General features: G+C 54.0%; 8 protein-coding genes across 8 annotated transcripts; 5 read left to right on the forward strand and 3 right to left on the reverse strand.

Moving 5' to 3' along the window:
* Window positions 1-866: 866 nt before the first annotated feature.
* On the forward strand, window positions 867-1,997 carry LTHEOB_7137 (Swirm domain protein; the record flags this gene model as incomplete). Its single annotated transcript, XM_035516470.1, has 1 exon — window positions 867-1,997. The coding sequence occupies one exon, from the start codon at window positions 867-869 to the stop codon at window positions 1,995-1,997; it is 1,131 nt and encodes a 376-aa protein (XP_035371584.1).
* A 1,364-nt stretch (window positions 1,998-3,361) lies between these two features.
* On the forward strand, window positions 3,362-4,375 carry LTHEOB_7138 (uncharacterized protein; the record flags this gene model as incomplete). The annotated part of the gene is made up of 1 exon (XM_035516471.1): window positions 3,362-4,375. One exon carries the CDS (start codon window positions 3,362-3,364, stop codon window positions 4,373-4,375), a length of 1,014 nt encoding a protein of 337 aa, XP_035371585.1.
* A 799-nt stretch (window positions 4,376-5,174) lies between these two features.
* Window positions 5,175-6,735, forward strand: LTHEOB_7139 (Lem3 cdc50 family protein; the record flags this gene model as incomplete). The annotated part of the gene is made up of 6 exons (XM_035516472.1): window positions 5,175-5,268; window positions 5,325-5,361; window positions 5,421-5,517; window positions 5,579-6,371; window positions 6,422-6,584; window positions 6,642-6,735. 6 exons carry the CDS (start codon window positions 5,175-5,177, stop codon window positions 6,733-6,735), a joined length of 1,278 nt encoding a protein of 425 aa, XP_035371586.1.
* A 596-nt stretch (window positions 6,736-7,331) lies between these two features.
* Window positions 7,332-8,195, forward strand: LTHEOB_7140 (Peptidase M43; the record flags this gene model as incomplete). Its single annotated transcript, XM_035516474.1, has 1 exon — window positions 7,332-8,195. The coding sequence occupies one exon, from the start codon at window positions 7,332-7,334 to the stop codon at window positions 8,193-8,195; it is 864 nt and encodes a 287-aa protein (XP_035371587.1).
* A 7,263-nt stretch (window positions 8,196-15,458) lies between these two features.
* On the reverse strand, window positions 15,459-17,933 carry LTHEOB_7141 (6-phosphofructo-2-kinase 1; the record flags this gene model as incomplete). The annotated part of the gene is made up of 2 exons (XM_035516475.1): window positions 15,459-17,298; window positions 17,515-17,933. 2 exons carry the CDS (start codon window positions 17,931-17,933, stop codon window positions 15,459-15,461), a joined length of 2,259 nt encoding a protein of 752 aa, XP_035371588.1.
* Window positions 17,934-18,651: 718 nt separating this feature from the next.
* Window positions 18,652-19,126, reverse strand: LTHEOB_7142 (uncharacterized protein; the record flags this gene model as incomplete). Its single annotated transcript, XM_035516476.1, has 2 exons — window positions 18,652-19,056; window positions 19,118-19,126. The coding sequence occupies 2 exons, from the start codon at window positions 19,124-19,126 to the stop codon at window positions 18,652-18,654; spliced, it is 414 nt and encodes a 137-aa protein (XP_035371589.1).
* Window positions 19,127-20,289: 1,163 nt separating this feature from the next.
* Window positions 20,290-21,604, forward strand: LTHEOB_7143 (RNAse h domain protein; the record flags this gene model as incomplete). The annotated part of the gene is made up of 4 exons (XM_035516477.1): window positions 20,290-20,488; window positions 20,569-20,916; window positions 21,001-21,169; window positions 21,223-21,604. The coding sequence occupies 4 exons, from the start codon at window positions 20,290-20,292 to the stop codon at window positions 21,602-21,604; spliced, it is 1,098 nt and encodes a 365-aa protein (XP_035371590.1).
* A 3,187-nt stretch (window positions 21,605-24,791) lies between these two features.
* Window positions 24,792-26,835, reverse strand: LTHEOB_7144 (AAA family ATPAse; the record flags this gene model as incomplete). Its single annotated transcript, XM_035516478.1, has 4 exons — window positions 24,792-25,633; window positions 25,801-25,999; window positions 26,059-26,477; window positions 26,562-26,835. 4 exons carry the CDS (start codon window positions 26,833-26,835, stop codon window positions 24,792-24,794), a joined length of 1,734 nt encoding a protein of 577 aa, XP_035371591.1.
* Window positions 26,836-27,302: the final 467 nt, after the last annotated feature.

Genomic DNA, 27,302 nt, shown 5'->3' on the forward strand with positions numbered 1-27,302 from the left:
CCCTGGGCCTGACTCATTCGCGCTCACTGCGAACCTCCCATCACCTGCTCCAAACGCCGCCCGCAAGAGCACGCCAGGTATCCAGACCTGCGCGGCGCAGAAGCCGCCAGCAGCATGTCCCAGCACCAGGGCCGCCCTATCAGCGCCGGCGCAGAGCCCAACGCACTGCCACACCTCCGGCCCTTCTCTCCTGTTCGCCCGCCTTCCTGTATCATGCTGACGAATAGCCAGCCCGCTCACCTCAGGCCGCTGAGAAGCGCGCGAGTGTGCCTGATGATACTCGGAGCTAACCAGCCCTGCCAGCAACTGACACCTGCGATCTGCCGCCTTGTCGCAGCCCGCCCTTGCGGCGCCAGGCTCTTTGTCCCATTGTGCGAGCCCACGCTCCGCCTGATTAGAAACCAGTCATCTGCCCTCTCCAGTCACTCACACAGCCCTCTTTGGTCGTGGTTCATAAAGCACGCCTTTGTCCGCGCCCCACGGCGCTCCCAGAGGTCCCCCCATTTCCGAACCACGGTTCCTGCCCGGCAGTCCCAAGCTGCCCTCACACTGCGCGCCCGACTGCCCCCAGGCAATAAATTCCCAGTTCTGCCTGCTCTGCCAATCTGACCGGCGCAGCGCCCCCCGGTGCACCGCCATTGGCTGCTCCGCGCTTGTTACGTCTTACGCTCAGACTCGCATCTATTCATAAAGCAGCCTATTGTCCGCCTCGCCACCCTAGCCCGACCGCCGCCAGACAACGCAACACTCTCGACACCTCAGCGCAACCCTTCCAGCACCTTCCCCTGCAGCCTAGGCTGCCTCCAAAACCGGCGAACGCCCCCAATTCTCAGCCTCGCCTCCCAATCCCACTCCTGCACGCGACAATGGCTTCGCATCACCCGACAGCAACCCCCTCCAAGCCCGACGCACGCTTCTCCGTCTCTTCCCTGCTCTCGCCTCCCGAGATGAAGCGCTCGGAGAGCTTTTCCAAGTCGCCCGCCGACCGCGCAATGGATGCGACGCCTCCCGTCAACCGCCTTACCGTCAACTCTCTAGGCAGCAACATCCGGAGTTCCGCAAAGGGGCTGCCTCCCTCCCCGCCTGTTTCGCCCTTCGACAATCTCCACAAGGAGGACTCTCAGTGCTCGGTGGAGGAGGATACGAGCAGGGACCCGCCTCTGTTCCCGGCGTGGAGCGGTGACAAGATCGGCGCGACAACCGCGCCCCTGTTCCCTAGCGTTGGAACGACTCCTGAGCACGATGCCCTCATCTCCAAGCACATTGCTGAATCCAATGTCTACGACCGACCGACCCGCGAGGAGTACCAATTGGCAATCGCCTGCAAGTCAATTGCCGTCAGCCAGTGGCAGAAGAACCCGGTCGCGTGGATGCGCAACGAGCGCGCGACCTGGAGTATGTACGGCCCCAAGAAGTCGACCCAGCGCTCGCACTTGCGGGCGTTGGCCCCCGCTCCCGCCGGCGTGCGCAAGACCAAGCCTGCCGCCCCCAGACTGCCGCGCGCGCCCCGAGTTACGAAGCGCACTCCCAAGGCTGCACTGCTCGAGTCATTCGACGCAAAGCCCCCGACGCCCAAGGCTCCCCGGGTTCCGGCGTCGCGAGATGACGTCGACTTCCACAAGATCCCGAACTATGCGCCGCCCCTGGAGACGCTTCCCGAAGATGGCAGGAAAGCTTTGAAGGCGGAATGGAAGGGTCAGCCCCTTGACCTGTCCGCCGATCCCGACCGGGGTGAACTCCACCCCTCAGAGCTTAATGTCGCTTCCACACTCCGACTTACCTGTGCGACCTACCTTTACAACAAGCGACGCATCTTCCAGGCTCGCGTCCGCGCCCTTCTTAGGGGCGAAGACTTCAACAAGACTAAGGCTCAGCAGGCCTGCAAGATCGACGTCAACAAGGCCAGCAAGCTGTGGGCAGCCTACGAGAAGATTGGCTGGTTCAAGCCTGCCTATTTCCAGCAGCACCTCGACAACTTCAACGACTGGGAGAACTAGACGCTTGCGTCGATTCGCAGGTGCATTGCTGATCATGTGAAACACACTTGGTCATTCAGCCTCATCGCCCCCAGGTCTTGTCGCGGAGCCAGGTCCGCCTCGCGACTTGCACGCTTGCACTTTCCATCTCTTGCGCAATGTTTCGTTGTTTCATCTCTCTCGCCATTTCCTATCGTTTCGTCCCGTACACACATCTTGCATCGTGATCCCCCAGATTGGGTCTCTCGGTTACATGGGCATTGACCGGCGGATTTGGCGTTACTTTCGGTTCTACAGATTATGGCTCCATCCCTTGTTGATGTGAAGCCGGAGCGATCCCCCGCATTCACATATCTGGGTCACGAACACAGCATCTCACGACATCGGCGTTCTTTTCGGAGTAGGAGTTTTTTGGTTTCGGGTATCGCTCAATGTCGCCCTCGCCGCCGAACACACAAGGTGGGCTTGAGGTGCGGCTGTTCTCTCCCTTTGTTTGGTCATCTGTTCTGTGTTTTCGGTTCCCCGGCGCACTCCATCATCGTCATCGGCACTTACACTCTGATACCCCCACCACTCATATGGTAGCAGCACCCAGCATGTAGCTCGTCTTGTTTCATTGATTCCGGCCTCAACAGCGTTCGGGATGGGTTAGCGAAGATTGATTGGGGGTCATCAAAGACAGCACTTTGAAGCCCATAGGCGGCAGTAGGAAATCGATCTTAGACATTTACAACTTCGCTATGATTCTGAACACTGTGATCTGCCTAATTTTCATCATAATCAAAGACAACAAGACCCTGCCCAGACATCCTTTTTAAGTCGACGGTTTGGGAGGTGTCGGAGAGACCAGTTATCTAGCGTTGCTTCTTCATGCCTACCTGGCTGGTAAGCAGTCTCTGGAATTATTCTTTATCGTGGATATGGGATCGACTCGATCGATTCGTCGTTGTGGTCATCACACTGAACAAGAAGCAATGGCACTCGCAAATGCACACCGCGTCGCCGCGGTCACATCAGAATCCGCATCTTGCGGATCGTACGCCCAGAAGCAACAAGCTCATCGACAGAGGCTGGCTCCTCTCCAGCACCCTTCGCTCAATCATCCAACGACGACGAAGCTTGAAGCAGCTACGATCTGCTCTACTGAGCAACAACAATCACCTACGCCTCACTCTTCCAATCACCAGCCGCAGACACCAGTGTCATCCACATCGGCGTCAACATCAAATGCGGTAGCCGCAGCAACATCCGGAGGAGCGACACCTGTCACGACGGCTCCTCCTCCTCCTAAGCTTAGCTCGTCGTCGCAGTTGTTGACACAGCCGCAATTGCCACCGGTGCCACCAACACCGCCTCCACCCCCAATACGAACGCGCGCCAACGCTATGGCTGCCGCTTTCGCAGGCACCATTCCGGAACTTTCTCCTCCGCCATCTCCCGATACCACGGTGACGGCAGCAGAAGCGGCGAAGGCGGCGGCGGCGGCGGGGGCAACAACAGTCGAATCAGCGGTAGCAACAATAACCTCACCTTCTACGTCCAAGTCGCCACTTCATTCGGCGCTGGTCCTGCTACAACCCTCTCCTCCCCTCTCGCCTCCTCGTACTCCTCCTTCTTCTTCTCCCCCCTCCTCCACCTCCGCCACCTCCGCCACCGGCCTTTCCGGAAAGACAGCCGGAAGAGGCGGAACGACGGGGGGGCTGGGTGACGGGGGGCGGGGTGACCGACACTTCGACCACCACTCACCGCCAGCGTCACCGCCGCGGCCGGATGGAATATACCACCGCGACCGCGCGTCGTCGGTGTCGTCGTCGTCTCCGCCGTCGGAGTCGGGGTCGGAGTCGGAGTTTAGCGATGGCAGCACCAGCACCGTCAGGACGCTAAGAGGACAGCAGCAGCAGCAGCAGCTGTCATCATCAGAATCATCCAACTGGGGGTTATTGGACTTCCTGGATGAGCCGAGGGCGGGCACCGCGGCTCCTCCTCCTACTCCGGTGACGATGACGACGTTGGCGAGGACGATGGCTACTGCTGCTGCTTCCGCTCCTACTACTCCCACCTCTCATCCTGCTGCGGGCGAAAGGCGGGAATATATGGGGGATAGTAGTCGCGGTGGTGGTGAAGGGGGCGGCGGCGGCGCGGCGCTGGTGCGGAGGAACGCGTCGCTGGCCGTGGCCAGACAGCAACAAATGCCACCAGGAGCGGCGGCCATGGTGATGGCGGCGCTGCAGAGGCGGCGGAGCAACAACGCGACATACAAGGTGCAGTGCGCGGCGTGTGGCAGGTGCAAGCCCGAGAGGAGCCGGTACTGCTGCAGCTGGCCGCCGGTGCATCTGGTCTTGTTTGGGGCGACGGGCGGTGGTGGGTGGAGGGAGAGGAGGAGGTTGAGGGAGGACTAGAGAGAGAGAGACTCGATGCTGAGTTGGGTGGTATGGAGATTGACGGAGGCATAGAATGAAGATGGGAAAGTGTGAGCAACATAGGGGTGATGCATCAAAGGGAGCAATAAGCGCAGGTGCATTTGCGGGATTTTAAAAACACATGGGGCATTGAGAGGGGCGTTGACTTGTTTTGATTGTGGATGATGATGGAGGCGGTACATATGGAAAGGGAAGTATTTTGGACGTAGCTTTGCTGCTGTTTTTGGACTTTGAACGTTCAAGTACACAGCGTTGAACGTTCGTGAATAGTTAGCAGCTCAAGTGAGAAATATACCATACCTTCTCTCACACGTCTTGGTAGCTAGGAGACATAATTGAGCTTTGTTAGCTGTGCGGATAGACTTGAGATTGAATTGTATCGTTGATTGACAGGTGGGTCTCTCCTGCCCAGGCGGGCCTGAGACGAAAATGGAGACGAGGTCTTGGCGACGGTGTTCGTCGTGCTCACGAGCTCTGGATGGTGGTACAGACACAATTCGATGATGGGAATTGTTTGGGTGCAGCATTGGGGCGGGTAGTTGGCGCGAATGGTTGTTGGCGCGTCGCGGTGCAACTGCTGCGGCGACGATCGGAGGTCGCGGATCCTGGGGGGCTGAGGCTGAGGCGTCAGGCGCGCCAAGGACTCCTAGAATAGCGACCGACTGCCATCAACGCCCGCGCCTCTCCATAACGGTTTCAACAAACACTTCCCCGCCCAGCGACCAACTCTCTGCGCCCATCGGATGCTCCTGTCTGGACAGGAGTCCTCGCGCGCAACATGTCGCAGACCGAAATGCAACACACCGACTCGCTGAGCAGCAACGACAACGGTGCCGAAGACACCAAGAAGACGAAGAGCAAGAGACCCGCCAGTACGATAACCACGCCATGCCCGCTGTCCTCACGCCATGACTAACTGCCTGCGCAGACACCGCCTTCCGCCAGCAGCGTCTCAAGGCCTGGCAGTACGTTGCTCCCGCCCGCTGCCGCAATCCACTGCGCCGCTGACGCTGACTGCCCGCAGACCCATCCTCACCCCCAAGACCGTCCTCCCCCTCTTCTTCGCCGTCGGCGTTATATTCGCGCCAATCGGCGGCCTGTTGATATGGGCGAGCGCTGAGGTTCGTGCCCTCACAAAGGGAGCCCTGTCGCTGCCCAGGTGCTGACGACGACGTTGCGCAGGTCGAGGAAATCTCCATCGATTACACAGACTGCCTGAACAAGTCGCCCGTCGACTCGTCCAATTCCACTTTCCCGCCGTCCGCCCGTACCTTTGAAGATGTTCCGACGGACCGCGTGTCGAGCTATTTTAAGGCCAGCAACCCGAGCGCGCTGGCTCCGTCGTGGGCGCACAGCTTCCAAAACGTTACCTTTGATACGAACCAGGAGGAACCGTACAATGCGACCATTTGCTCCATCCAGTTCGAAATCGAGAATGAGATCGGCCCGCCCGTCCTCCTGTACTACCGCCTCACCAACTTCTACCAGAACCACCGTCGCTACGTGAAGTCCGAGGACCCCTCGCAGCTCCAGGGCACGTTCCGCAGCAACTCTTCGATCTCCGGCAGCGACTGTGATCCGCTGAAACTGGACAGCAATGGAAAGGCGTACTACCCGTGCGGCCTGATTGCGAACTCGGTCTTCAACGATACCTTCTCGCAGCTGACTCGGCTTAACCCGGCGAGTGGACAGAGCGACTACTACAACATGACGAAGAAGGGCATTGCTTGGGACAGTGACAAGGATCTCTTCAAAAAGACGGCCTACACCAACGATCAGGTCTCGCCGCCGCCCAACTGGAAGACTCGTTATCCGCTAGGCTACACGGAGGAGAACCCTATTCCCGATATTTCCCAGGACGAGGGATTCATGGTCTGGATGCGGACGGCCGGGCTTCCCACCTTCAGCAAGTTGGCTATGAGGAACGACAACGAGACCATGACTGTGGCTAGGTACCAGATCGATATTCAAGACAGTGAGTTTGACCCCCGATACCGCGTGATCTCGGGCGCTAATGTTCGGCAGACTTCAATGTCACGGCATACGGCGGCACCAAGTCGATCCTTATCTCAACCCGCACCGTCATGGGCGGTAAGAATCCTTTCCTGGGCATTGCTTATGTCGTGGTTGGTGGCATTTGCATCGTCCTTGGAACTCTCTTTACGGCTACGCACCTGATCAAGCCGAGGTAAGATACCGCGCTCGGGACAAAGCTTTGGGTAGGCTTGCTGACATGGATCTGCAGGAAACTTGGTGATCACACGTACCTCACCTGGAATAACGAAGGACCCAACACGGCAACCGCGACCGGCCGAAGCATGAGACCCGGTGAAGCTTGATGACTTCGATCAGGATTTTTTTCCCGCGTGAATTCTTTGATTGTTTGCGATGGTGGGCCGGCGTTTGGGCATAGGGATCGTGTATACCGCGTAGGCGATCTTGGTTTTTTTCTTCTAGAAGTCTCAAGTTTTCTCAATGATGAACCAAATATTTCTTCTCGACCTCCCTTTGCCGAAGGTGAAGAAGATCTAGACATATGCTCACGAGCCCTAGGTTTCACGCGCGCTGAACTAGATGGCTCCCTCCACGCGACGACAACATGCGGCGTCTTTGTCACAGAGTGACACGCTCACGGCATACCGTTTGCATCAAAGTGGAAAGGCTCCAGAGTGCGCCACAGCCGCGTTCTAGAGAAGCAGTCATCATGTCCGCCAGAAGATGTGCACATGGTAGGAGATCCAGAACTTGGAGAGAAAGAGGATAAATATCGCGATCATGGAGTCCCAGAGTGTCGGCATCAGCACTCAGCTACGCAGAGCTCCTCCCAGCAATCCGCACTCTCACCGGCTTCTTATAACTGGCATTCGCCCTCATCTGCGATCCAAATTCGAATCAGCACTTTCGGCTCAGGCACACGGCACCCCACTTGTTCAACATGTTCAAGCGGCTCCTCATCTTCTTCTCTCTGAGTGCTCTGGCACTCGGAGAGATCAAGCACTTCAACTGCTCATCAACGGCACACGACGAGATCATCAAGGCGCACGCCGACATGGCGTCAGGGGCGCGCATCGGGTCGGCGGCGGCGCGGGCGTTCCTGGAGGCGCGGCAGAACTCGCCCATCGCCGTCGACACGTACTTCCACGTAGTGACGACGAACGCCAACAAGGGCAAGTACTCGAACTGGCAGAAGATGGCGCAGGACCAGGTGGGGGTGATGAACAAGGCGTACAACTCGCACGGCATCAGCTTCTCGCTGAAAGGGTCGGAGCTGACGGTCAACGACAAGTGGGCCGTCGGCGCTGACGGCGACATGGACGCCATGAAGAAGGCGCTGCGCAAGGGCTCGTACCGCTCGCTCAACATCTACTTCCACTCGGACCTGCAGGGCGGCATCCTCGGCGTCTGCACCATGCCAAGCTCCATCGGCAGCAACCCGACGCCCGCCACGTACCAGAAGGACGGCTGCAACGTCCAGGCCGGCACTATGCCGGGCGGGAGCACTCTGGGGTACAACCAGGGCATGACGGCCGTGCACGAGACGGGTCACTGGATGGGCTTGCTGCACACGTTCGAGGGCAACTCGTGCTCTGGTGATGGCGACTTCATTGCTGATACCCGCGCCGAGAAGCAGCAGACGGACGGCTGCCCCATCGGCAAGAACACCTGCCCCGGCGTCGCCGGCGTCGACCCCATCCACAACTACATGGACTACAGCATCGACGCGTGCTACGAGGACTTCACCGCCGGCCAGGAGGCGCGGATGAAGCAGCTTTGGGCTCAGTTCAGGGACGGGAAATGAGCGAATAGAACTCGTCTGGCAATTCTGAAGCCGAAAAAGAGATCGGGATTAGATGGGGTTGGGAGGCTTTCTGGTGCTGATTGCTGCTCTCGCGTTTCCTTTTTGCTTTTCGGTGCCCGTTTGCCTTTTTGGAATAAGAAATACTGCTTGGGACGGTCGCTCATCTCGATAGTCTTTGATCCTGTTTATACAAGCAGTGTAGCTCCAACAATGCCAAATCTCTCCAGCCACACCCACATCCTTCCCGTTTTGCGTGATTACCTCATTGGGAATTAAACTTGGTACGTACTTCGCCACCTCTACCGGGCGAGCTTTCGGTCCGACCGGCAGATCGAACCACACCTCATCACCGACACTTTCTTCGTCTTCGCCACCCGCGGCACCGTCTGTTTCCTGTTCCCTCGGCTCTCCGATTTTCTTGACTAAACGAAGCTAAACATGGCAATCGACACCCGGGCGCCGCCTTTCCCACATTTCTCATCCCATCGAACCACGGTACGCACGTATCCACCTGGGTGGGAACTGTCAGTGCCCGTCCCCGGCCCGCCGTTCGGGTTTCGTTTTCGCCCATCTCCGAACGGTTGCCGTTCCCATTTTTTTTAAAGTTCCCACTATGATCCCTGCTGCTGCTCCCCACATGGACCCTGATTCCTTATCCTCCCCCCTGCGCTGCAGGGAAAAAATTTAAAGATGGAACCTTGATCGAAGAGTAACATGAGGGTCAGTCGACATAAGGACATGGTCTAAAATTTTCTCAACCCTGGACTTGGGTCAATGCTTGATGCCATTAGCTAACCGTTAAGCCGCGTTTTTCCCTTCCACTCCTTCCCGTGTTATTCACCGAGCTCCAGAAATTGAGCCATCTCGGATAGATACACGTCCATGCTCGAAGGGGGTCCGAGAGGGGGGCCGTTCTCTCTTCCCCCTTGGCCTGAGCATGAGCATGAGCCCGGACAACCCTTATCGCTCGCTAGTGAGGGGGAACGGGCAATCGGTTCCCCGTTGCTTCAAACGTCGACACTACCGTTGTCCGATGGTGACGGGAACTTCGATAACGCTTGAATGAAAGCTTCCCGCTGTGGCGGCTTGAAGGATGAAGAAGGCGTTCTCGGCGGCCTCCTCGATCGACGATGTAGGGAGAATGGTAGTTTGACGCTATCGCTATACTACTGCTGTACGTCTGGATCGGGAAACTAGGCTATAGGTGTTGAACTCTGCGGGAGGATCTGATCTAGCCTGGTCCGGCCTTCTCTTCTCTGGAACTCGTCATATCCTCTCCACACGGGACAAGTAAAGGCAGGGCCCAGCATTACGGTAGAAAGAGAGTAAGCCCGCAAGCAACCTTCTCCTTCTTTGGCAGGAAGATGACAGCTCACCTAGCGCTTCGTCGACGTCGGAGGCAGAAAAAAAGTAGCAGCAAAACATGAGTGTGAGATGCAGAAGGAAAGCTCAGACAAAAGAAGTATCACAACATTTGCCGGCACCTCTTTGATGTTGTTCTACTCGGCTCTCTTGCCCTGTGTACCGCTATTCGTCCCTATGTCATGGACTTTTTCTTCATGGTTGTCTCACCTTACAGTGTCTCACCCAAGGAAAAGGGCTCGACCTGTCTCACACAGTCTCCCCCGCCTTCTCGGCTCTGTAAATTCCCTGACTTCGGCATCTTATTAGCGTCGGAGTTGCGTCTGCCCTCCTCAACAAAGAGAAAAGCGTAGACCCCACCTCCATCAGTGTGAACGCCGCCTAGTCACACCTTGAAACAGGCTCAAATCCAACATCCCAAGCTTATCTGTTAGACAGTATTTCCTACTGTCTGTAGTGAGGTGCTGTTCTTCGCCTTCATTTGGCAAGGCTTTCGGGCTCTTGCGTGGAAGTTCGTACCGCCGTCGTCATCACCGCCGCAGCAGCCGCCCACTCGATCAAATGTTTGAGACATCGACGTCGTACACGAGACCACCGTACTTGCTTTCTTTATCCCGAGGAACATGAGACAGGGGAACGATCTGGATCTCCCCTACAGGGCCAGATTTCTTCAGGGGTCTGGAACTTCTGGGCCCTTCTGGGACGTTTCGAGTTCTAGACTTCCGGCTTCTCGGAAAAGGGTCTGGAGCCAGAGAGCGATACATCTAGAGCTATGCGTCCCGGGAGAGTGGGTGCTTTAGAGAAGAATACGCGATTTGTTTAAGGCAAGGGATTGCGGTTTGTCGTTTGCGGAAGTGAGAGGGGTGGATGGGTGGGGAGGTGGGGAAGTGATGATGAAGGTGAGTTCCATCTGCACGAAGGGAAGGAGATGATGCAGAGATGAGGGGAAGTGGGTGCTATGTTCTGCCGCAAGCGTCTGGTCGTCACGAGGTGGTGTTGAACTTCGCCGGTCAAGTCGGAGCTGAGGTTCATACCACGATCTGCTTGCTGCCCACAACGCCAACCAGGTCAGCTGTCAAGTTTCTTTATCCTCCAAGGGCATGCTGATGCTTTTTTTATGAGCGTTGTCACATGGTAACAGAATGTTCGTCAGGTGGGAAACCCATCTCGTGCGGCACAGAGGCAAGTATGTCCGCGATTTGAGATTTAACCTTGCCGCCCCTCGCTCTTTAGGCTACCTCACGAATATTTTCAGATCGCGCTGATACCTTCTGAATACTCGAAGGACCAGTGTTCACTACCGCTATTGTAATTCCTCAAACTCGGGCTCTCTTTGGCCGCTTTCCTGACGGCTACTGCTCCTACTCAACTGCATCTGTTGTTGGCCGCTCACCATCAGTATGTAATTTTGAATCAGCTCATAACTCTATGATGGTGTTCAGCACCATGTCCAAATATTAAACATGGTCTCATAGAAACTTAATCTATCATCGCTATGGAAGCGAATGGGACCTACGTTAACCCCCGAAGTGTGAAGAACACCCTTTCCCATAAAGCACACCGAGACACAGATAGAAGTAGAAATCCATCCCAAGGGTGATGCTTTCTACGGACTCGAGAACTCTAGCGCAGAATCTAAGTTTCTTAAAGCACGAAAGAGGCGCGCTTCAGTTATAGGATCCAAATACCAGCTGCTCCGCACTCACTACGTCATTCCCAGGGCAGTCAGCTGCAACTAATAGTCAATCACAGGCGTATGTGAAGTGTGACAGGCTGACGTTGTAGTGGGAGCCAATCTTCTACATAAAAGCAGAAGCTCTTGCGTATCACTTCAGTTTACCAGACATCTCTTCCACTTCGAGAACAGAGGATATAGAAAAGTGCTTTCACTTCTTTCTCGTCTTTAAAATCTCCATATATCACCTTGTACTTCGTCTCCCATAGGCTAAGGTCTATGGTATGAAATCCGAACCAGCTCCTTGCCTTGCCTGCGTTACGAAGGACTAAGCAGTGACGATACGCTGTATTGGTCTGGTAAAATGCTGCGGTCCACCGTATTATCATGAGTAGAACAAAATGCATAATTATGTCTTTTTGACACTGCTGAGGCTGTTATAGAAGTTTTAAGTTTATGGTTCTGTGTCGATGCCAACATCAGAGATCAAATGACAGCAGCATACCTACGTATTCAACCTTTGTTAGCATTACGCTTTTGCTTGATTGGCCGGCAACCAAAGTATGTAACTGAAGGAAGTATGATCCGAATCCGAAATTTCCGCTCTCACCATTGTGGGGGTTTATACCACTCCCGGAGCATTGGGTTTGGTATCTTGTTCTCATTCTAGACTGTAGATGTATTTCAGCATCTTGTGATATTCGTGAGCCCCATCATATAGAACGTCTATCGGGATAGCTTTCTTTGCATGGGATTCATATGGCTTCCGAGGAACGCGCCGCGAGTACTGGGTCATGTTAAGTTCACAAGGATTTCATTGACTGAAGAACTCAGAGCTGTAATCGCAATAGTATACATCTGGAATGGCTTCAAAATTTATACTAAAGCCAAAGATTGAGGGCCAAAGCGCCCAACTGTCAGCACTGAGGGGCTAACACATGCCTGACTCCCATCACGTCCGGACGGGGATAATATTTAACATGCTAGCATCTCTCCGAGTTCAAGAACGTAGCCACTTAAAGCCCCCTCTAAGGAAACAACAAGAACAAACGAATCTATTCACTGGCCTTTCCTTCTGCGCCCCCATATTGAGGTTTCATTTATTAAGAAAGCGAATATCTCTATTCGTTAGCTGAAGGAACAAGCACTGGCATTGTCACACAATCGAAAGTATACTCCGCAACATACAACAAGTTTGAGCTTCAGCAGCATGTACTGATGATGGAAAGGCATGTCTATACTTCGGAATTGAAACATGCGTGCCCGACAACTCTTAAAAGGGATAGGCCACCGATTCCGAATCTAATTCATCGGTGGATTTGTCGGAGTTGATGGAGATATGAGCCAGTATCTCTATTCTACTTTGTGATGAGTGTTGCATTTTATAATTCTCTTTGGCTTTAGATACAAGCACGTGTGCACCACTTCCACAAGACGCCGCAACGGACGACCCGTGGATTCAATGGCAACAACACATGGCTTATGCAGCGGTTTCATGTTGACCGCGTCATGTGCAAGGCTACTTGAGGTAATTGAAAAACATATTCTTAAGACTGTTTCGAAACGGCACAGCGAGTTCTGCACAGGAGTACCCATGTGCGGTGCGGACGACTACATCTATGTAGCCGCCGTCGCCGCCGCCGCACTGGGCCTTCGGCGAGTGGAGGAATATCATACTTTCCGCGATGGTTGCCTCTGAATGTAACCAACTTTCGGATTTTTCATCATCGTGACATATCAAAGGAATGGCAAGCATCGTCATTCAAAGTAGAATGGCTGCATCATCTCCTAGGAATAATGAGACCCGCTCATCACATACTGCAGGCTCGTAATGAGTAATCGACTAGGAGAAAACGAAAAGAGTCGATGATAGAATTGGTAAGACTGACTCTCCAGTCTACTAGGATGGGTTCCCGAACAATTACGAGCTTCTCAGCCTATGCTGATATTCCAATACCACATCGAACCGTTGCTTCTCAGATTTAAGTATGCCTGCGGTCACACAAAATGCTCCATCACCCGGCAAGCGCAAACCACAGGTGAAGCGTTGACCATACTGGCGCATTCACACATGCGCCGCCCTGCGCGTGTACTTTTAAAACATGTGCTGGTTACTCCACCGCTCTCCCATGTTAGCGCCCACTTGACTTGCTACCTTCTCGAGGGTAAGCATCAACTACATAAATGTTGTTCGATAGTGTGTGGCCCGTCTTCTTGTCACTGTCAACTGTGAAGACTTGGAGGCCCCAAACAGATTCAGAACTACACTCCCGCACCTTGACACTCCCGGTTCTCGTGCGCCCGTATCTCCCCATCTACGCTTCCTTTCTTGGACCTCCCAGCGCCGATTTCCTACCCGGCACCTTCACATTAAACACATGAACCCAACCATCGAGCCCTCTTGCCGCTCTTCATCGTCTTACAAGCTTGATGAACACCTCTCTTGCTCTACCATCAGCCCAACTCCGTAACCCCGCGAGACGGATGGATGCAGGTCAAAAAGGACTCGTACGAACGCCGAGTTTCTTGATCGTTTCTTCTTGGTACAGAAAGAAAGCAGGAGTGGTACGGAAATGACCACTGTAAGAAGACCGCAAAGGATCCCTAGCCGTGCAGTGGAATGGGGGATAGATGAAGCAGGTGATGACTGAATGTATTTTTATAGTCGTTGGCGATATGGGGACGGAGGGCAGCTGTCACCGAGAGTAGCGGAGAGATGCAGATCGTGATCAGCTGATGACCGCAGACAAACAGGGCAGCGGATGAGGCAAGAGCGCGTGATTGTCTTGGCTACTGGATCAGTTCAGCCCAGGGTTCGTTCCAGAAGGTAGCTCTTTCCACATGTTGCGTCTACTTGACCATCATTGTCCTCAGGGCGCGAAAAGCGGATACACCGCAATTACACGACATCATTACATGCACACTTCACTTTGAAAACCTCATCAGTAAAATTTTTATAGAAATTGATAGACAAACACTCTCGCATACTGAAGTTCTTCTATGCTACTGATCTAATCTCTATCTTCTTGTTCCTTCAACGTCTATCTCTACAGAGCCCTACTTTCGTCAAGGGAACAAGAAACAACGTCACTTTCCCGTGCTCGTCTTTACCCACTTACGCAGAAGAGGAAATAGAATGAAGGGACTCCGCGCAACAGCTGAGCGATCAAGCGAGCAGTCATCAAACCAAAAGTAGGAAGTAGAGTCAGATCTAATAGAAGAACCGAGCAGTAAAAGAGAGTAACCGAGAAGGAGACCGAGAAGAAGCAACGACAAGACGAAGGTACCGAACCAGACGAGAAAAGAAGGAAACAAGATATCCTCTCCACAACAAAACTGAGAATGACAGCAGGGCAAGACAGACAACGGACAACACCGACAGAAGGAATGGTCACGCAAGTTCAGAACAATCTCGTTTTTTTGGTCATCGCTCTGCTCAAAGACTTTCCACCAAAGTCCGGTCCGGTCCGTACTGAATCACAAACACCATCACCGCCCCCCGCTTCGTAACAACCCGAGAAGGAAGACACAGAAACCGAAGACCGCTCCTACACACAACACCCACCACCATCCGAGAGCGAGAAGAGAGGATAGTTTGTACGTTTCTTCATATCACCGCACTGAAATATCAGAGTACAATATCCGCCAGCGCCGTTGCTTCAGGAAAAGTAGAAAAAGACTACCAAGTGTAGCATGAAAACCCACAAAACAAGGAAACGCCCCACCGATGCCACGAACCACCAGAGCACACACACGAAGAAAAGCCCGGGCGTCACCCGTTTGCAAGGGTACAAGTAAACGAAAGAAGACGAGATATGGGAGTGTGAGCCGCACGGGTCGCAGCTGGAGATATCAAAACGGCCCGTAAGAGATGAGGGAACTCCGAGAGGTCCGAGAGAGTAAGAAAGAAAAAGAGACAGAAAAATTGAGGAGAGGTTCAGCTCCATTGATCGAGCAAGGTCAGTCTAGCGATAAGCCGTTCTTTTTTCCTTTGGAGAGCGCTCGGAGGACGTAAAAATCCGATAAAGAAAAAAAAATCTGAGAAGCATGAGAAAGAACGCCTTGGTATGCAAACAAGTCGAGAAGTAGAGACGCACGGTGGTACCAAGCCATCCGCCGAAAGAGAAAAAGCAATGGGTTGACCGATTGCGCGCAGTAGCAAAAACGACAACAGTGAATTGAATGCGAAGTCAGAGTCAAAGTTGACCGGCAGACTTCGCTTTTTTCTAGTGAGAATCTTCAGGTGCAGGGCTGGGCTTGTAGTTGGGCACGTCGTCGAACCAGTCAGTAGACGGGTTGAACCGGTACGCCTTGAACTCGACACCATACGGCTTGGGCTCAAGCATGTACAACATGCCGAGCGGGCAGTCTATGTCAGCGACCATCTTGCGATCCAGACCAAGGAAGTAGGCAAGCAGGACGCGCGCAACGCTGCGATGAGTGACCAGCAGACAGTGGTCCGTCATGCGCTCAAGCTCGACAATGACCGGGCGGACTCGGTTGATGATGTCGAGATAGCCCTCACCACCAGGACCAGGGTAGCGGTAATGCAGCTTGTTCTTCTTGCGCAGAGCAAACTCGTCCGCGTGCTTGTCCTTGATCTCCTGGTACGTCATGCCTTCCATGAAGCCAGCGTTGAGCTCGTCTAGCATGCGCATTTGCTTGAGATCGAATTCCTCCTCGTCAAAGTACTGGGCCGTCTGAATGGAGCGCTTCAACATCGACGTCCAGACGCAGAAGCTCTTCTGCGGAACATCATTGTGCGTCAAGAAGTAAGGGTTCGGCGGCGACATGTCTCCGGGGAGAGGCGGGAAGTGCGAGTTGAGAACCTTCTCACGCTGATGCTGCTCCCAAATCTCGCGGTGGTAGTTGATGAACCTGGTAACGGCCTTTCCGTAACGATGGCCGTTCGGGCTAAGATCCGAGTCACCGCCGATCTTGCCCGCGACGTTGTCCATGGATTCTCCATGTCTCGTGATCCAGATCATGCGAGGGGCCAGGTTGAAGTTAAGGAGGTAGTACACGGCTTGCGCGGCAATAAAGCCTCGAATTTGATGCGAAATTACCTTTCGGCCAACGTCGATCATCTGCACGTAAGCCGTGTTGTTTCTCTCCTCATAATCTCCGAGTGGGACGTAGGCCTTTTCGTAAATCGCCACGCGCTTCTTGAAATCCTCCAGAGAAGCGATGGGGTCCTTGTTCTTGTAGTCGGGACCGGAGAGCTTCAGGCGCATGTTGGATTCGAGGAGGCGCTCGTCCTTGCAGAGCGACTCCACGAACATGACGTTGAGCTCGTCGCCACACCTGTCACGGACGCGGCGGATGATGGCTGCGCGGCGTTCCAGAGTGCTGTTGGTAGCGTCCATAATGGCAACCGAGCCAGACCCGTCAATGAGATAATCCATGGCCTCATCGAGGGTTTCCATAGCGCACTGCTCGCGCAGAAGCGCAGCCTTCCGGTTACTGGGGTCGAAGAAATTCGCACTCTGATCCATCTTTTCGGTATCAGGCAACTCCTCGGGTGTCGAGGCCTTGGTCAGTTCAGGGAAAGCCGCTTCCAAAAACCTCTTATCCTTCTCTTCCTTAGAGGGCTCCTTAATCTCGGCCGGCTTATCCGGCTGAGTCACAGCTTCGCCGTTGACAAAAATTTTCGCGGCCAAGTTTGGCGGGTCCAGAAGCTGCTTCTGCTCGATCGCACCCTGCGGCGCAGTCGTTGTAATACTCTGTCTGCGCACAGAGTCTTGCGGGCGCTTCTCAATACCGGGCGACGGCGCCGGGTTGTGGGTACCTCCACCTCCCGCAGCAATACGGCGGCGCTCTCCGACGTTGAAGATACGGGCCTCGTGCTGCAGCCAATTCAAGTAGCGCGCCATCTTCTTTGTAATGTAGCTCTTGCCACGGGCGGGCAAGCCGACCATGACAATGAGCAGCTTCGCGCCCAGGTCGCGCTGAGCGATGCGGCCATCTGGAGAGACTTTGGACTTTGTCAGGCCGGGGATGTCGAGGGTGGTGGGACGAATGCGCGGGGTAGAACTGCCAGAGACGGAGTTCTGGCGGATGGGCGGACTGTCCATTGTTAGAGTGTTACAGGGTCTCAAGCAGGAAGATGCTGAAAATGATATATTTGATAAGGGCGCGGTGCAGCGAAATCGGACCGAGCGTAAATGTGGGTACAGATGATCTCCAGCCACCGGCCATTGGGCGCAGACCGTGACGTCGTAGCCGTTGATGTAATTGTGGACAGAATAGGACGATCGCTCTTGTCAGGAGTGCAGGACTTACATTCGGGGGCTGCTCGGGGCAGTGGGCATAGGCGTGTCGGACAGAGCATGGCCGACGCCGCCAATGGCGAGGGCGTGGTGGAGTTGGTGAACGGCGGCGCTCGGCGGCAGCTTCAGCTCGCCATCGTGAGAGTCGAGAGCAATGCCAGGGGCACGGCTGGTGGGGTTGGCATGGATGCGCGGGCTCTGCGTCCGCGACGACGGCGGACGGACCGGCAGCTGGCGGGGTGACGAGAGGTGGTCGGGAGGATGCGAGGTGCCGTCCAGTCGGTAGGGCGGGATAGTGTTATTCATCAGTACGGACCTGGCGACTTCGCTGTGGGTGGACTGCTTGCGCAGAAGTTTGCTAGTAATGGGAGGGTCGGTGGTGCGCGAGGGACGAGGGAGATGGTGATCAGATATATCGGTGATTAGCGGCATGGCGCAAGGATGCGCAGGAGCGAGTCAAGCAGGACTGCGCGGGTGGCGTGTCGGTAAGGCTGAGCTGGGTGCGCTGGCCTCGGGGACCGTGTGCTGTTTGGCTAGTTTGGCGGCCGCGGCGCAAAGCCGGACGGTGCAGTTAAGAGAACAAGAGAAAAAAAAAGTCTGCGCGCGGCTGCGTGCGTCGGCGGCGCAGGCAGAAGTCTAGCGGCAGGCGGCACAGGGCGCGTGGGCGGGTGACGGCAGTGGCAGCGGCAGCAGCAGCAGTCGAAAGTGTCGTTGAGCTGAAGAGCGAGGCAGCGGGCAGTGGATTTACATATCTACTGACTCTATCGTGACGGCCCGCCTCGCAGGGCGCTCAGACGGGGCGGCACACAGCTGATGGCCGGTGCTGCAGCGAGCGTGGCATTTCTCGTCCGCGCGCGTTATGCTTGCGACACGCCGAAAGCAGGCGGCTGTGCGCTGGAAGCTCCTCCGCCTGCGCCGCGACTCCGCCGCGGCCAATCATCCGCCCACGCCCACCGTTAGTCGTCCATACTTCGCTGCGCGGCTTGGTAGCCCGCCCTCCAGGCTGATCCCCGCCGGTTTGAGCATGCTCCGTGAGGGATTCTTGTCAGCCGCGGAGTCGTGGGGGAGCCGCCAAGCCAGCCGGCGTTTGTTGAGGGTTGAGGGCTGCGCAAATCCGTCCCCTCAGGCCCCAGTTTTCCCTATTCGGGTCTCATGTCGATAGCTTCAGTGTCAGGACCAGCAGCGACGCGTACGCCGCCACTGATAGCGCCGTCAGCACTGAAACGACGTTGCCGCTGGTCCTGAACTTCTTGCGGTGCAGGCCGTCCTCGCCCACCTCGCTGAAGAACTGCTTGTTGCCGTGCTGCCGCCGGAGCAGGCTGGTGAACAGCACCCCGGCCCCGTACACGGCGAACAACGCACCGATGGAGTAGAACTCGGCGGTGAAGATCTTCAGCACCACCAGCGCAAATGAAAACTGGCCGAGCGCGGTGCGGATGTAGGCGCCCTCGAAGGTTCGCTGCGCCGCCCGGATCTCAACGAGCTCGTCGGGCGTCAGGATGACGGAGCGCGCGCGGTGCAGGCGCAGCCGGTATCTGTCTGCTGCATGTCGGCCCTGGCCAGTGTGGTACATGAGCACTCCGAGACCTGGTCCTGGTCTGAGCGGGCGGGCATACCTCGAACATGGTGGCTATTCGTGGTGTTGAGGCGTTGTCTGTCAAACCTCGGTGGAGATTCTCAACGGGGCTTCTCGTGCGAGTTTCACGTAGAGCAGGCCCGTGCTGCTGTGGTGCCGTGACTATGACTTGTTCTCAGGCTAGAGTCGCGATACACGCTCTGTCAGCTTCTCCACACTGGACGTCATGTTCTCCGACGCCCGCCATCCTTCGCGACGCACTCCGTACCTGCCTGGCTGCTTTTCCGGGCGCACAACACCCGCTCCGGCACCTTCTGTACGTTCGGACGAACTTCGAGCGCCGCGGGTCGCAAAAAAATGCCAAGAATAGCGGATGCAGCGGAACGGCGGGCCACGAGTCTGTCGCTCGCGTCACGGTGCGGTAGTGCGGAACGTGGAGGTGGCGGAGAGGCGCGATGAGACGGAAGGGGCGTACCTCGGGCGCAAAGGCAGCTTCAGGAACGCTCCCAAGGCATTCCAGAGGGCGGAGAGAGATGGGCGAAGTTGTGAGAGAAGCGTTGGAGAAGCTTGCTCGGGGAAATGGATCGACGCGTGCCGCTCCAGCCTGCAAACGCAGCCATCGCACGCGGTCTGTCTTCGTGCCAAGCCAGCTTCACCTCGGCCCTCCATCACAAGATGTGCATCCTGCCCGGCTTGCTGAGCTGCCTTGCTGCCTTAGACGCGGCTGCTTGAGTTGCGCTGCGCCAGGCACACAGGGTCCAAGCTACTGTGGGGCAAATCTTGGAAAGGTTCTCGAGCATGTTTCCGGTGAGGCCAGCGGCGACAAAGGTCGCCAACCACGCTCCTCCACAAAGCCCTTTCATCGCTGCCAGCAATGTGAACCCCACTGGCTCGCTCCACCCGCATCACTCACCTCCAATACCTGGTTCCCGAACCCTGCATTGAGGCCCCTCCGACGCAAAAAAAAAAAAAGCTACACGTGCTGCGCACGCGTCGCACTCGCGTCTCCACCGCCACCAACGAGCTTTCCCCGCCGTTTTGCTTCTTCGCCTCGCGCTGAGGGCCCTGCCGTCCAGGCGTACCCTTGAGCAGCTCCTAGGCGGTCTTGGCAACGAAAAGGCTCTACGGACCACACTCCAAATCCTTGAGCAGGCACGCGTAGCCCAGCGGCGCAACCAGAAAATCAGGCTCAACCTCGAATACAAACTCAGTATGGCCAAGGATAAGGTTTCACCCGTCCCGGACGAGGAGGTTCGCTCAACTGCCGCCACTAGCAATGCCTCGTCAGGCACCAAGAGGAAGCGGGCCAATGAGCCTAAGTTCTACGCCGTCAAGGACGGCCGCAAGCCTGGCGTCTACGCCAACTACAACGATTGCCTAGAACAGGTCAAGGGCTTCAAGGGTGCCGTGTGTGCGTCTATCCCCAGGTCCTCTTCATCGGATAACCTGCCCGCAATGCTTCATTTGCTAATCTCTATTTCAACGCCACAGTCAAGTCCTTCCCCACCGCGGCCGAAGCCGAAGCCTTCATTTCGGGCACCGCAAAGAATGACAAGCCCGAGAAGTTCTATGCCGTCCAGAGCGGTCGTGTCCCCGGCGTTTACACGGACTGGCCTTCGGCGCAGAAGCAAGTGACGGGTTGGACGCGCCCCAAGTACAAGGCATTTCCTACGCGTGCCGAGGCGGAGGCTTTCGTAAAAGATGGCAAGAAGGTCGGCGAGTCCGTCTCTGGTGTCGCCGTCGAGCCCGATACCCAGTCCGAGGGTAAGAAGGCGGAACCACCTGCGAAGAAACAGAAGAAAGCTGCAGCGGCTGAGGAAGCAGCAACAGGAGATTCAGGTCCGTTGGAGCCCGGAACCGGCCCGCTTCCAGACGGCGCTGAGGATGGTTTTGATCCACGCATCATACTGAATCCTGAGACAGGCAAAGTCGAATGGAAGTCGGACGAGCAAATGGCCGCAACGAAGCAGATGCCCACCGGTGACTCCAAGGGCGGCATGCTTAAGATCTACACCGATGGTAGCTCGCTAGGCAACGGCAAGAAGGGCTCGGTTGCTGGCGTGGGCGTCTTTTTCGGGCCCTTGGACAAGAGGTATCCACCACATGTTCATCATTGCAAATGAGAGGAGCTAACAATCCCCTCAGAAACGTTTCCGAAGGTCTCACTGGCGCCCGCCAGACCAACCAGCGCGCCGAGCTCACAGCCATTCAGCGCGCGCTCGATATCGCGCCTCTCCAGCGCGATGCAACCATCTTCACAGACAGCAGCTACTCGATCAACTGTGTGACGGTGTGGTTTGTGAACTGGCGCAAGAACAACTGGATGACGGCCAGCAAAAAGCCCGTCGAGAACAAGGACCTCGTCGAGGCCATCGTCGCCCGCATCGAGGAACGCGAGAAGCTAGGCACCAAGACCATCTTCACCTGGCTCAAGGGTCACGCCGACGACCCCGGTAACATAGCGGCTGATCAGTTGGCCGTTCAGGGCGCCAGGAACGCCCAGGCTGCGCTGAGAGAGGCGGCTTAGATGAGTGAGCTATATGAGATGCCATTTTTGGTGCCCCCCCGGTCATTCACCTACCCAGTCGGATTTTGAGGAAGTGAGGTTTTGAGATATGCAGGTGTGGTGAGCAGGCGTCGGGAGGATTTCCTTCCGCTTACTCACACTGACTCAAGGTCCCTTGCGCACAAAGGGTACCCGTCGGACATTGTTTCGCAGGGCAACAAGGCAGCCGTGTTGGTACCCGGAACAAAAAAAGAAAAAGTTAAAAATACAGCTCGGACTGTCCGGCAGGATTCTGGAAGTGATGAGGCTCTCTCTGACATACATATTATTGCCTAGCTGGAAATGATGATACCCTTGATTCTCTTAGCTTATTCTTGTACACACGTTACCTTGTCTCGACTCCGCTTTCTTCAGCCGATCTTAATTGCTTCTTTTTACCCCCACGTCAGGGGTCGAAACGGATCATCCATCTGTGATGGGTGCGTTGCATTAGGGGATTTTCTTGGGGTTTCTTGGCTCTTGGCTGCGAGCGAGTGGATGACCGTCGGCCCGACATCCGTCGGTGGTTGCCTTAAGGGGCAAGTGGCTTTGCGAACATGCGCAGGGTCAAGTGAGCTGGTCATTCGTGTTTTTTTGTATCGATAAGAGACGCCATTCGATAAATTTCAGCTCCCTGGGCTGCTCTAGCATGGGCAAGGAGAGGCGCTTTGCCTGGTTATCTGGTATTGGGCAGATGCGCCACTTTTTTGTTTCGTTTCGGCGGTTGAACGTCACATGAACTGGTGTCTGCGTAGAGTTCTGTGCAGTCAGATGTGTGAGGTTAGCATCTTCATTATTCGCTTATGGATCTCAGCGATTTTGGTTGATGATGCGTGGCCGCATGAGTTAGATGATGCTGCTCGTCTTTGATTTTCTCAAAAAGGAAATCCACGAATCATGGAACTGCCGTTGAGAGGCTGTGACATCCGCACGAAAGGCACGAGTCGATTGGGTTCATCGTTCTCACGCAGACATTTAATCCGCTCCCCAATCTGACATGAAGCGGAGAGGCTGCTTTGAGATCTCGATATAGACTTGAAGCCGCATTTTATAGACGGTCGTGGTGTTTCATACCTCGCCATTAACTCGAACTCGTGCGCGGGAGAACATAAGCGTATCACGAGGGTTGTAAATGGATGACGAATCTATCCGCTTTAAGCAAACGAGGGGTCAAGCGATCTTACTATCTGCGAGACCCGTCACATGCGATTGCTGGGCATAGCCGGTGATCTGCTTTTGATACTCCGGAATGAATAACACGGCTCAGGCTCTTTCTATAAAGGCAACATCAACTCAGTGGCTCAGGTTCAAGAGTTGTTGGACAAACAGATACCATGACGGATACAGAACAAGTCACTGCCTGGCGTACCGGATGTACTTTCCTTTTTCGTCTTTCCTTCTTCTCCAGGTTGCTTCTTGTTCCAATGGCGAATGGCCAATTTTTAGGGAAACAGTGATTTCTTCATTGGAAATCATGATGTACCGCAGCACGGTTTTTCTCTGTTAGGGATCTGGAGCATGCTGATAGAATTGCTAGCCATCGTTTGCTCAAACAATGCGGAGTACTAGCAGGCCTTATCAGAAAAGTCTTGACATAATAGCGAAAAGTGAGTGGGCGATTATGTTCGCTTGTAGCATGCAATACACCCCGGAACAAAGCACAGTACTTCAAATCTTCAAATCCGACGCCCAAATTCGAACCAAGCCCGACTCAAAAGATTAAACAACAGAGCCTCATGAGGCTACGATTGCTTATGCCTCCTCATCTTCCCGCAAAGCAAGGCAATTTCCGGAAGCTACAACGCAAACTTTTCGTTTTGATGGTACGGAGGTGCAGTATATTACAAACATGCCCATCATCACCCCCCAAAAACCATGGTGAAACTCAGTAGGCGGCATCATTAGAAAGGTAGTCCCGACGATACAGTCGGAGGTGTGTTACCACCACAACAGAACGAGGCAGACAGTGCGTCGTATCGAATATGTGGCTGCGAGTAATGGTGCTCGAAAGGGATGCAGACAGTCAAGAAGGTCTCAAACCCCTATATTTATGAAGCATTGTCTACTCTATGAGATCGAATTCGGTGAAGCCGAGAGTCACGGGTCTATCAAGCACGGTGCAAAATCAGGAGGCTCCATTGGTGTGCACCGGGCACTTTTGTGGGATACACGTGAATTGTTACGAATGGCTGAGAGTAACGTGCCATTGTCTTCCATGTGAAGCACGGGAGCTCGCCCGGAGTCAACATGGTTTAAGGCCACCCCAGCCGGATCGCATGTACAGTTTGCAGCTCTGATAGCTATTCAAGTCATCATTAAGGACGGGGTCAAGAAGATGACTTTCCGGTGTCTTGGCTTTCTTCTTTTGCAAGGTTTATCAAGCGCGATACGTGCTGGTGCTGCTTTTATGCTGAGAAAAGGAATGTAATGATGCCGAGCCTCAAGACAGCACAGTACATTCGCTCACCGTTCCTTTCCGAAAATGTACATCAACAGCCGTACCATAGTCTTGACAACTTAGGGGCACAGGTTCGACGCGATCGGTAGTCGTTTCCAGGAATCCGGGAAACGGCAGTGCATGGGTCATTTATGACGGAATTGGAATGCTGCAAGATCACGATGTGGCCTATTGCCAGCCATGGAACATCTTAGAGCACTAAAATCTCGACTTTGAAATACCTGTTCCTCGACGACCCCAGACTTGGGCCACTGGGTTGTCACGAGTCTGGGCGGCAATGGACGCGTCTCAAGGTCTGCTTATTTACTTATTAATCTGGTCTACGTTGCTTTCTCTCCAATCAAAGAGGCTGAGAAAGGCGTTCCAATGGGCTATCATGAACTCCCACTGCCGGTGGTTAGTGTCTCGTATTTACGCCTTACGGGACTGCACTTCGCTCATCTGTCTGAGTATTCGGTCTCATAATTCTAATCACTGCTTTGGAAATATGAGGCTGAGTGGTGGTATTGCATCATTATCATCATCATTACTGTTGTTGGCGTGAATTCTGGATCCGAGAAACAAGCCCTTGTATATATGCAATAAGCGAATTTTGACAATCAAACACTTGCGCCTCATTCAAGAAATATATGCGCTAACTAAAGGAGAGAAATATATAAGGAGACAGGGAAAGAGCATGAATAACACCTTAAATCCCAGTAAAGGATTGCCTTAACGGAACCCACTTTGCCTCGCCATCTCATCATCCTTGATTTGGTCATGCACTTCTTCAAGGTATTGGTCAAATTTTCCCGAGACCCTGATTGAATGCTCCAGGTGCTTGGTGGTTAGAGTCTCCTCCTTGAAGAGCGCCAACTGGCGCGCCGTCGTGATGGCGTTGCGGATCTGGCGGCCGTTCATCTCGTATTTGGCAAGTTTGTTGATGCTCACAAGGATGGCGTCGGTGTCGACGTCCTCCTCAAGCGAATCCAGCCGGTGTGTGAAGTTCTTCCAAATCTGTTTGCGTTGGGCCAAGTCCAAATTGGGGTAATGGAGAGCGAGCTGGATGCGGGATTTGAAAGCCTCATCGAAGGTTCCGACACGATTGCTTGTGAGAATAAGGATGCCATCGTAGTACTCAAGCGTACACAGGAATACAGAAACAAGAGCGTTGCGGGATAGGTCTGAAAGAGTACGTTGCTCGAGGAAGACGTCAGCTTCGTCAAGCAGAACGACACAGTCCCAGATCTTCCCAAGATAGAAGATCTTCTGCAGGTACTTCTCCACTTCTCGCGGTTCCGTTCCGATATCGCCACATGTAACGCGATAGAGTGGCTTCTTAGCAATTTCTGCTACGCTTTCCGCGGTAAGTGTCTTTCCAGTACCAGGGCCGCCGTGTAGGAGAATGATCAGGCCATTGCCTTTGCCTCTGACCATGTCTGTGGCTTTTTCAGCAGCGATTTTGTTGTTAACAAGGGCATTGATCAGCTCCTTGCTGTCCTCATCAATGGCAAGAGCGTCGAACGCTTCGGTGTTCCATTTTAGCTGATGAATGTTGTCCACTTGAAGGTTCACTAACGAGTAGTAAGCATTCGATCTGTTCATTTTGATCGAAGGTGTCTCTTGATGTAGCACTATATTCATACTCGTCTCTCACTTATGGGTTTAAGAAACCTGAAATTACGTCGTAGTGAAAGTAGAAACAACTTCTAAAGGGTATCAATCATCGAAGGCCACTTACCCCACTTTTTCTCTTGGATATCAAATCCGTAGATGCTTGCCGGAACCAGGTAAATGAAGGTCCCATCATCTGGTGGTAAATCACGATCCATAAACGCATCAGGCAGTTGGGCAGATTCTGAACAATACATCAACATTGAATCGTCTTTGCCATGCATAGTGTGATACGTGCGGACGTCTACAAGAAAGCGAGTGTTATCCTGCAGTTTATGAGTCAATAATAGTCAGCAAATTTCCATAAATATGCGCAAAGACTCACATAAGATGTTTCCTGATTCATATCCAGGCCCGTGTATGCGACATAGGCGGATTTTCGGCATCTCCAAAACTGATGGCCACGAGTCATCAATCTCTGGCGGACGCGCTCCGCATATCGTATGGGATAAAACTCGAGAGACGTGATATCTCTTGGCATGTGTTTGAAGTCTTTCACATCTATCTTGATCTTCATTTCATCCATCTTGAACGTGCCATCGAAAGCCCAATTCGTGACCTTGGCGCCCCATGCTGTGCGACTCTCATCACTGAAGAAGGTCCTTTGCAGATATCCGATGTCGTTGCCATTTACACGGGTTGTGAGAATAGTCCCTGGAGCTGACAAATACTTGACGTATATGCCACTGATAAGGCTCTTGCTTAAAAGCTCGTCGACTTCCCGATATTCTTCCTCGAAAAATTCTTCGACAAATCGCGTCAGTAGAATGAGTCGACTTTTTCCATTGCTTGCTTCCATGTCTGCGATCGTGTTCTGAATCAATGCACGAAAGTGGTAGAAGAAGATCTCCGCATTTAGAATGTCTTGATTGTCAAGAAAGCGCTGGTTCTCAAGCAACTTCTGTTGTTCACGAAAGTCTCCCTGCATAGGAGGTCCGTGGTAACTGGGAAACCGTTGTTTTCGAGGAGAATATTTGGGCTCGGAAGATCCAGGATGTTCGGAAAGATCCCCAGATATAGGAATGTTTGAGCGGGCTTGCTTTTCTGAATGGTAGATCTGCTTCAAATCCTTGTCCATGTTGAGGAGGCTGTCCCATGCCATGGCGAGAATCTCACACAAGAAGCGTATCGAAACGTGCGTGGATCTGACTGTAGTTTCGGTGATTTGCTGACATGATTCCTCGGAGTCAACGTCCTTTTCATGGTCCGATAATGATCCATCATGGCGAGTGTGATGATCATAATCTAAGGTGACCACGAAGGCCACTCCATTAAGCCTTTGTTTTTCCAGGAAAACCTCGAAGTTTGAGATCTCCCTCCGGCTTTCTGTCTCCCAGCTACCATCTTGGATTTGTTTCCACTGCGGTGCATCGAAATAGAATGTGGAGTCGAGTCTATGAATCAGGATCCATGGACAAGATGTAGAATTTCTGGGTTTTCGGGCTTCTGTAGTGATTCCCATCTGAAGAAAGTCGTTTTCCTTCTTGAGTGCTTCAACTTGGAGCCACAGTGATTCAGCCAATTCTTGAGACCCAGAACTGCTTTGAAAAGGGCCAGGAGCTGAAAAAT

Source organism: Lasiodiplodia theobromae (assembly GCF_012971845.1).
Source record: "Lasiodiplodia theobromae strain AM2As chromosome Unknown scaffold_21, whole genome shotgun sequence".
In the NCBI taxonomy this organism is placed as follows: Eukaryota; Fungi; Ascomycota; class Dothideomycetes; order Botryosphaeriales; family Botryosphaeriaceae; genus Lasiodiplodia; species Lasiodiplodia theobromae.